The sequence below is a fragment of the Octopus sinensis genome, linkage group LG23 (assembly GCF_006345805.1).
Source record: "Octopus sinensis linkage group LG23, ASM634580v1, whole genome shotgun sequence".
NCBI classification, from domain to species: domain Eukaryota; kingdom Metazoa; phylum Mollusca; class Cephalopoda; order Octopoda; family Octopodidae; genus Octopus; species Octopus sinensis.
Window position 1 is genome coordinate 14,457,495 of NC_043019.1, and position 9,682 is coordinate 14,467,176.

Sequence of the window (9,682 nt, forward strand, 5' to 3'; positions counted from 1 at the left end):
GATGCTGGTGTGTTTACGTCCCCGTAACTTAGCTGTTCGGCAAAAGAGAACCGATAGAATAAGTACTGGGCTTACAAAGAATAAGTCCCGGGGTCGATTTGCTCGACTAAAGGCGGTGCTCCAGCATGGCTGCAGTCAAATGACTGAAACAAGTAAAAGAGTAAAAGAGAGAGTGTGAGTTTTGGTTTGCGGAACACTACCAGTACGTTCCAGCGTTTCATTGAGGAAGTCGTCTGCGGATTTGATTTTGTGTTCGCTTATGTTGGTGACATACTCATTGCAAGCGACACACGTGACAATCATCTCCGCTACTTGTCTCAGCTTTTTCAGCCTCTTCGCGCCTATGGTGTGCGTATTAATCCTGTCAAGTGTATTTTCGGGAAATCTTCTCTTGAATTTCTGGGACATCATATTGACTCGAGTGGCATCAAACCTCTCTCTTCCAAAGTCGATGCCATTCAAAGAATCGCACCCCCGACACTTCACTACTCCAACTTCGTAAATTTTGGGGCATTGTCAATTTTTACAGACACTTCGTTAGAAATTGTGCAGACAAGTTACTTCCCCTGACTCTGCTATTGAAAGCAGATAACAAAAAGAGTAGCAGTTGTACTTGAGGTCTTTTCTCTTTGCATGCCAGAAGCCTGAACTACATAAAGAACAAAAAGAATGATGGAACGAGACGGTAATATTTAATAATGAACCATGTAATTCACAATCTGGAAATTTGTTTCCCTAAAACGTTGGGAGTGGGTAAAATTTCCGAGGCTTCCACCTCACCCCACCCCATTATTCAGATACCAAAAAGGGTTTTGTAACATATTAGGAGGTCAAAGGTATTCATTCAACGAAAAAAACAAATATTCCAAATGATTCCGGGAATGGGGAAGGGGGTTCCCCTCCCTTGCCCTGCCCCCCTTTTTTCCGAACCAAAATACGAGATTTGCCGCATATTGGGTGAGGGAACATGATTCCACTCAAAAAAATCCAAGTTTTTCTTTTTCTTAGTGAAAATCATGCAAGTGTTAATCTAAAAATTTACCCAACGTTTTCTTTTGCGCCATTGCTAGACGGGAGACTTATCTCATGTTAGCAAACTTACGGATTTCACCGACGTGGAAATTGGTAAAAGTTATGGTCGAAAATCAGTCATATGGATTTGGGTTCAATCCCAGTGAATGGTACCTTGAGCAGTTATTTTCCACTGAATCCCTGGGGCAATCAATACCTTGTGATGAAGGTGAGCAAGACAAACATTTGAAATCATTTAAGAATTTTAATTACACAACCCAGCAGGTATTTTATTGTCAGGAGATTTTTACTTGGTTTGAAGGCTTTTGAAATGTTGAATTATCATGCCTAGATTTCAAGATACCAAAACGCCACAAATTTTGCAATTTTCCTCAATTTTCAGAAAAATGCATCGTCTGTGGAAATTGTGTCAGAAATTTAGAGCCAAGGAAAAACATTGGATAATCAAACAATGACCAGAGCAAACGTTAGTTCCAGGGTCTTTTAATGTGGCTGAAGAGACGGTAGTGGTTATATATAGACAGTACCAGGTGGTGACGTGGTTGCGTGTACATTATTAGAAATAGAAATAAAATATAAATTCAAGTTCTATAAAATTACTGCATAAAAATATTTTTATTACATAACCAAAATTGTAGAATCTAGTTGAATGAAGTAATCTATGCAAGAAAATTCAGAGATAGAAAATACAGAAATAACAGCTAAGTGGTGGCTTTCGGTCATGTGGCGTAGAGAAATAGACGGGCATAGGAATGACGTGAATGGCTCTAAGTCTAATCAACTAAGAAGCAAAGAGCAGGGTTAGCAAGCTGTTTTTATTAATGGAACGCTAAACATTCTAGAAACTTCCAAGAGAAATGCTAAGCTTCTTGAATAATTAAGAATCGTGTCTCCTGACACAAATGCTTGGAGAAACTTAGAGAGGGGAGGTTACTCTGCAAACTTTCTTGCAAGACAGATCCACTACAAACCGTTAATTCAAGGCATTTATTTAAAAAATAAATATCTTCCTCCAGTCCATATCAAACTTGGTATTATGAAGCAGATTGTTGAAGTTCTGGATAAAGACAAACCATTTTTTCACCATATTTGCAGCATGTTTCCCAGTCTGAGCAGCAAAAAGATAAATGCTGGAGTATTTGACGAGCCTCAAATCAGAAAATCTATGAAAGATGAGAACATGAAACATGAAACTTATTTGTAATAGTTGTAAATAACTTTCTGGGAAAGAAGAAAGCAACCAGTTATGCTGAAATAGTTGACAACATGGCTGGAGAACTTTCAAAACTTGACAGCAAATATAAGCATAAAGCTGCACAATGCCCACAGCCACCATGATGAATTCCCTAAAGATTCTGGTGACACAAGTGACTAGCATGGAGAACATTTCCATCAGGACATAAAATCAATGGAATAAAGGTATCAAGGCAAATGAGTCTTGTATACGATGGTGGACCCATACTAGAACTTGGTTCGTCATCTTCCTGAGGTTCATCATTCAGGAAAAGTATCCAAACAGATATTCATGGGAAATTAGGCATAAAACAATGATATAAGTTGCCTATAGAAATTTGAAGATTTTTAATAGTTCTTCAGTAGAATTTCAAGAAAACATTCTGGTTTTGAAGGAAAATCCATTGCTATGTATGTTTGTATGTTATACCTTATTCCTCATAAGCTGTTTTATTGAAAGACCAATGAAATTCTATGCATCCAGTATCTTAAGATCTTGACATGATGATGATACATGGATGTCACTTTCAGATTCTGTGTGCCAAAAAAATCTTATTTCACAACCATTTTTTTTGCCAGATGGCAGAAAATTTTTCTTTGTTGATTTGTTTTATTTTTGTATATCTAAAATAAAACACTTTGTTGTCTTTTTGGCTCATCATCATAGCATTTTCACCAAAACCACTTCGGCTTATTATCAACGTATCACATTCACTCAGAATATATTGGTCCAAAAACGCCTTCCTTACACCATCACACTTGTTTTTCATCTCCTTACGTGGCCGATCCATATGCATTATTCCCCCTGATGTGTACACAATTTGAGGAGAAAATTTTTTAAAAGCTATCGCCTGTACCTCTTCTGAGTCTGTTGTCACAAATATTTTGTACTTGCTTGTGTTGTACTTATTTAACAAGTTCCAGATAATCTGAATACTTGACATTGAATTCCTTGGGGGATCTCCTGGAACACTAGGGTTCTGTCCCATTCGAATCTGAGCACACACCAGATGTATATCTGGCCTGGGGATATTGACTTCAAAGAATTTGTCAAATTTTTCCTGTAAATGATCGCTGAAGCGAAACAATAAATTCATCATTTTAGCAAATAAATTTCCATATGACATTTTTGATGCCCAATGCAGTTGTTCTTTGTAGCGAGGATTCCGTTTCAAGGCATGAAAATAGATTCGATTTGTTGTCAGATAGAGGACATCTTCAGGGTAAAGCATTTCTAAGTCTGCTGATTGTAAAGAGGAAATGTACGTATTGTTGTCAACCAAATGAAGGCGACGACTTCTTAGGCCATGCAACTCTTTTGGGTCAATTGTCCAGTTAATTTTGTTTGGTTGAAGATAATTAGTAAAATTACAAAGTCTTGAAATAATGATGCCAAAACGACGACCCATGGCCTGTGCCATTAAATATATAGAAATTATTCCATGCTGTCTATCTCCCCAACCTCCACAACCTCTATGATCAACACAGTAAAAAATAATATATTTAGTTTTGTTGTTTAACTGAACCAATTCCTGTTTCTTTTTGCTTACAGTTTTCTTATTTATATGATGCACTTGATTATTTGGAAATTCCTTAGAATTATTTATAAACTTTTGGTTGTGTTTGTTTAATGTTGTCCCTGTATATTCTTTATTCACAGAATATTGCTTCCAGGCAAACAGTAGAAAGAAGCTGCTGACCACAGCAATGAATCCAAGAACTCGAATCTAGAAATGATAAAAAGAAATAAGTGAAAATATGACAACTTTGTAATAAAATACCAGAAACAAATAGAAAAAAAGTCTTCTACTGCAATTTTTAGTTTTTCAGTTTTTACTAGCTTATAGGTACAGGCATGGCTGTATGGCTAAGGAGTTTGCCTCTCAACCACAAAGTTTCAGGTTCAGTCCCACTGCATGGCACCTAGGGCAAGGCTCTTCAACTACAGCTTACTTGTCTTCTATTCTATTAATACTATGCATGAGTGTGGGTGTGTGCATGTTTATGTCTCCTTATCTTGACAGTGTATGATTATTGTAAATGAATATCCTTCTTCGTTTCCAGTGTTGTGTGAAAATCTGTCTGACCATGGGAAGATGCTGAGCTGGCAGAACTGTTAGCATGCCAGACAAAATGCTTAGCGGTATTTTGTCCGTCTTTACACTCTGAGCTCAAATTCTGCCGACGTTCACTTTAACCTTCATCCTTTCCGAGTCAATAAAATAAGTACCAGTCATGTACTGAGGTTGATGCATCCAAGTTCCCCCTCCCCTCAGAAAGGCCTGCCCATTACCATAATTTAAAGCCAATATGTCTGAATATGGAGAAATACTAAACTGAAACAGATAAGGGTTGGTGACAGGATGGGCACCCAGTCGTAGAAAATCTGCCATGGTAAATTTGCTCACCCCATGCAAACATGGAAAAATGATTGTTAAAATTAGACTACCGTCAGACAAAGAATACTTACGACCCATTAATGCCAGCATTTTAATTCAAATCATTCTTGTATGCTAGCTAATTCCCTACTTTGGTTAACCATAATTTGGTCTTACCTTAGTAATAGACAATGTATTAGACCATATCCAGACATTCTACTACCTAGATCAATTGCAGTTGGATAATTCCCTACATTGTTAACCATAATTTGTTTTCACCTTAGTGATAGATAATCAACAAGACCCTAGTCAAACATTTTGACATTTGTGAAAATACATATATGCTGTAGGGAATACGACCATACGTATGGAGCTGGTGACAAATGTCTCCTTTAAAATGCAGCACGGTCGCCCCTAACAAAATATGAAAGCCAAATACAGACCCAAAGGAATAAATGAAGGACGACAACCGTTCTACTGTTTGAGAGAGAAAAAGACTTTATTTACAATGTGTACAAAGAGAGTGTGTGTGTGAGTGCTAGCAAGGTGTAGTGTCTGAATGCATGCGCATAGTATTTGTGACTGAGTGTTCGTATCATCATCATCGTTTAACGTCTGCTTTCCATGCTAGCATGGGTTGGACGATTTTGATTGAGGGCTGGCGAACCAGATGGCTGCTCCAGGCTCCCATCTTGATCTGGCAGAGTTTCTACAGCTGGATGCCCTTCCTATTGCCAACCGCTCCGAGAGTGTAGTGGGTGCTTTTTACATGCCACCGGCACAGTGGCCAGTCAGGCGGTACTGGCAACGACCTCTGAAGCCCAGGCTATTGCAGTATCTTGTCCTACATCTTGGTGGCAAATTTGGGGTCGTTGGCACTATGCAGTGATGCCCAGTTCTAGTATTTGTGTAACTCTTGATGCCAAAGTTTGGGACAAGTCCTTCCAGGATCTTCCAGATATATTTATGGCATATCTTTCTCACCTATGCTCTAAGGAATAGAGTCTTAATCTATTGAGTCCTTCCCAATAGCTTATATGCTGCATAGAGTCGATCTTCTTCGTGTAGCTTCATTGGATTGCCTCAAGTTCTGAGATTAATTTGACCATGGCTGGTGACCATACCTGCGAGCAATAGTCAAAGTGGCTTAGGACAAGTGTCCTCCAGAGGACCATCATGGTTTCCTAATCTCTTGTTCTAAAAGTTTTAAGAATCCATCCGGTCAGCCGCCTACATTTCATTGCCAATTTAGCAACATGCACATGAAAGGATGCATCATTACTCATGTAAATGTCCGGGTCTTGCACTGACTGTGCCTCAGGGATTGCAATCCCTCCAGGTCCATGATCGACTTCATCAAAGGCCTTTGCAACGTCGAGATATATCACTTCCACATTTGAGTGGTTGAGCAGTCGTTTCAGCACCCAGTCATAGTGTTGTAAAAACTGAGTCAGACAGCTTCTTCCTGGTCAGAAACCATGCTGGGTGTCAGGCAGCAAGTCATTATGCATGTATATATATATCTGGAAGATCCTGGAAGGACTTGTCCCAAACTTTGGCATCAAGAGTTACACAAATACTAGAACTGGGCATCACTGCATAGTGCCAACGACCCCAAATGCCTGTACATATTACATGTACATCTATATATATACATCTACACATAAAATACAAAATACAAAGTTATATCTTGATATCGCTAGTGATAACAATACTCAAAATATATAACAGACTGGAATTGTAGGCCCGCCTCTTGCAACTTCGATCAAGTGGATCTTGTCCTCCCTCTTGTATAGAAGTGTACAGCTGCAGCGAAATTCATTTTTGGACTTTCTTCTATTGAAGGCATTTTAACAAAAATGCTTCCGTAAAGACGGTGAAAATATTGTCAATTTCCCCAAACAGGGACACAATTCAATTTTTAAACAATAACCAAAGCCCCTTCTCCGAAAGGGGGAGGGTTACGGTTTACAATTATTTAACAAATGCAACATAACAACGTTTCCCTGACGAGGAACCAACGAACGTGATTACAATAGTCAAACAATAATAATAATAACAAAAAACCTTTTTAATTTATCCCCATTTATGTGAAACCACTTATTCAAGTTCAAGTCATTGATGCAATTTTATACGAATTGCTAATACACACACACACATAATGAGGGTGAAAAATTGAATATTAATTTGATTAATATGAATTGAAAACCATTGGTGTAGCATATAAGACCATAGCGGATCTTCTTCTAGCAAAATGGATGTCCACTATTAATGGTTCATCCCTGTTATATAATACTTTCACTTGAATAGTTTCAGTATTAAAGTGAATGTCTGCATTACAATAGAGAGATGTTTTTGTTTCACTTTTAACACGTAATACCGAAATAGTGGAGAAGATATGATATTGTTGTGGGGTGACCCTAGAGAAAAAGTTAAAATATCTTTTGGCGATGACATTCCCCGGACCTTAAGTAAGGCATGTGTAAAATTTGAATGAAATTGGTTTTGTAGTTCTCAAGTTTTAGGGAAACACATAGACAGACAGACAGACACACACACATTCTCAGTTTTATATATAATATATAATGTATATATATGTTTGTGTGTGTTTGTCCCCCCACCATTGCTTGACAACTGATGTCGGTTTGTTTACATCCCCATAACGTAGCAGTTCAGCAAACAGAAACTGATAAATAAGTACTAAGTTTTAAAAAAATATATCCTGGGGTCGATTTGTTTGACTAAAGGCAGTGCTCCAGCATGGCCGCAGTCAAATGACTGAAACAAATAAAAGAATGTGTGTGTGTGTCTTGCATGTGGAAAAATCAACAATATATTTACTTACTGAGTAAAAACTATTTCCTTGGCAATTCTTCATTATGAAAGTTTCTTACTTAATAACTCGCTGTATTGCGTCTCTTTCCTTCCAAACTACAGTGAAATGGGTTAACAGACAGCTTCTTTTGTTATCTTAAATGTATAGTTGACTGGTAACTTTTAATCTGAAACACTTGGGCGGATTTGCTTTTAACTGTTTGCTTTCTTTTGCTTTAGTATGTATGGGCTTTTTGTGTGTTTGTGTGTTGCCACTGTATAATAGAAAAGGCGGTACATGGAGGTGTCACACCCAGTGACTGGTGTAATGTCATCATAGTCAACTGCTACAAAAGTACAGGCGACACCTTAAATAGAAAAAATATGGAAGTATCAAATTGTTGGATCAGGTGATGAAAGTCACAGAGAGGGTCAAAGCCCAACTTATCAGGGAGAGAGTTATTCTAGATGAGATGCAGTTTGGTTTTGTGCCAGGGAGAAGCACCAACGATGCTATATTCCTGGTAAAGCAACTGCAGGAGAAATACATAGCCAAAGATAAACCTCTGTACTTGGCTTTTGTTGCCTTGGGGAAGACTTTTGACAGGATCCCCCGATCCCTTATCTGGTGGTCAATGTGTAAACTAGGAATAGACGAGTGTTTGGTGAGAGCTGTATGATCCATGTACAGGGATACTGTCAATAAGGTGAGGGTTGGCAATGAGTACTGTGAAGAATTCAGGGTACATGTAGGTGTTCACCAAGGATCAGTCCTCAAATCTCTCTTGTTCATCATAGTCCTCCAGACAATAACAGAGGAATTCAAGACAGCCTACCTCTGGGAGCTCCTCTATGTTGATTACTTTGTTCTTATAGTTGAATCACTACCAGAACTAGAGAAGTTTCAGGTGTGGAAGTAAAGTTTAGAACTGAAGGGCTTTAGAGTTAACCTAGCAAAAACCAAAGTTTTACTATGTAGGAAGGCAGATAAATTACAAATCCCTTCAGGTAGAAGGCCCAACTCGGTTTTTAGATAAAGCATAGACAGAAACTCTGTAAGATATACCAAGTATAAGCTTTGGACGCATAAGAGGTGCAGCAATATCAGAGGAAGGTTAACAGGGAAAATAGCTTTCATGGCAGCTATTTTCAGCTTTGTCCGCCCATGCTCTTTCCAAAACTTGCACCATAACACCTTCAAGAGTTTCAGACCCCACTTCTCTGATTTCTCTATTGATGTTCTCCTTCAGTTGCACCAGAGTCTCTGGTTTGTTGACATAAACCCTCTCTTTCAGATATCCCCACAAGAAAAAATCCAGGCTAGTCAATTCTGGAGCATGTGAATGCCAATTGTTATTGATGTTGTGTAAAATTATTCTCTCTCCAATCACTGCCATAGCAACAGCATTGTTTCTCTTGTGGCATGAGCAGTTGCCGCATCTTGCTGGAACCATATGTGAGGTCTACTTTGAATAGTCAGGCGCAAAAGGTCTCAACCATAGATACCTGAAAGAGAGGTTTTATGTCAACAAACAGGAGACCCTGGTGCAACTGAAGAAGAACATCAATAGAGAAATCAGAAAAGTGGTGTCTGAAATTCTTGAGAGTGTTACGGTGCATCTTTTACCGTTTATTCCTTTGGAATAAAACCATGTTGTCTTCGAAACATATGTCGAATGTAAAGGAATTTTATTAACATCTTCGTTCAAGTCCATTTATTTATTTATTCATATATATATATATATATATATATGTGTGTGTGTGTGTGTGTGCATGTATATATATACATGTGTATATATATATATGTGTATATATATATATATATATATATATGTGTGTGTGTGTGTGTGTGTGTATGTGTGTGTGTGTATCCATCTATCTATCTATCTATCTTGTCAGGTCGGAAGAGATCAGATGAAAAATGCCTAAAAGGCGATCACCACAACAACCCTCTTCTTTTCAGGCACTGAATTACATCCCTCCTCCCCAAACCTCACCCCACATTACCTTCCTAGTTTTCAGATTTGGCATTGTCAATGTTGGTCCACTGAAAGGTAGGTCTAGTGAGATTGTAGAGAAGCTTGAAAGAAGACAGGTTGATGTATGCTGCATACAAGATCGAGAGGTGCTTCAGTTAGGGTCCTCACAGGCAAGGCACCTAGATATAAAGTCTTCTGGCTAGGTAACATGGATGGTGTAGGGGGTGTAGACATTCTCCTAGTGGA

The 9,682-nt window shown here is 38.4% G+C and overlaps 1 protein-coding gene and 1 long non-coding RNA gene across 3 annotated transcripts in view; one reads left to right on the forward strand and one right to left on the reverse strand.

The window, feature by feature from the left end:
- Positions 1-1,628: 1,628 nt before the first annotated feature.
- LOC118767629 overlaps positions 1,629-9,682 on the reverse strand; it is a 142,754-nt gene continuing 134,700 nt past the window's right edge. Inside the window, exons 1-2 of one of the 2 annotated variants that reach the window (XM_036512510.1) lie at positions 7,489-7,646; positions 1,629-3,992 (exon numbers count right to left, since the gene is read on the reverse strand). In XM_036512510.1, the coding sequence (XP_036368403.1) occupies positions 2,823-3,992; positions 7,489-7,521 (1,203 nt within the window). In that variant the 5' untranslated portion in view covers positions 7,522-7,646 and the 3' untranslated portion in view covers positions 1,629-2,822. Of the gene's footprint in view, positions 3,993-7,488; positions 7,647-9,682 lie in introns of those variants that run through there. The other variant, XM_036512509.1, reaches the window with a different exon arrangement.
- LOC118767635 overlaps positions 3,924-9,682 on the forward strand; it is a 134,680-nt gene continuing 128,921 nt past the window's right edge. Inside the window, exon 1 of the long non-coding RNA XR_005003552.1 lies at positions 3,924-4,015. This is a non-coding gene — a long non-coding RNA (uncharacterized LOC118767635). The remainder of the gene's footprint in view (positions 4,016-9,682) is intronic.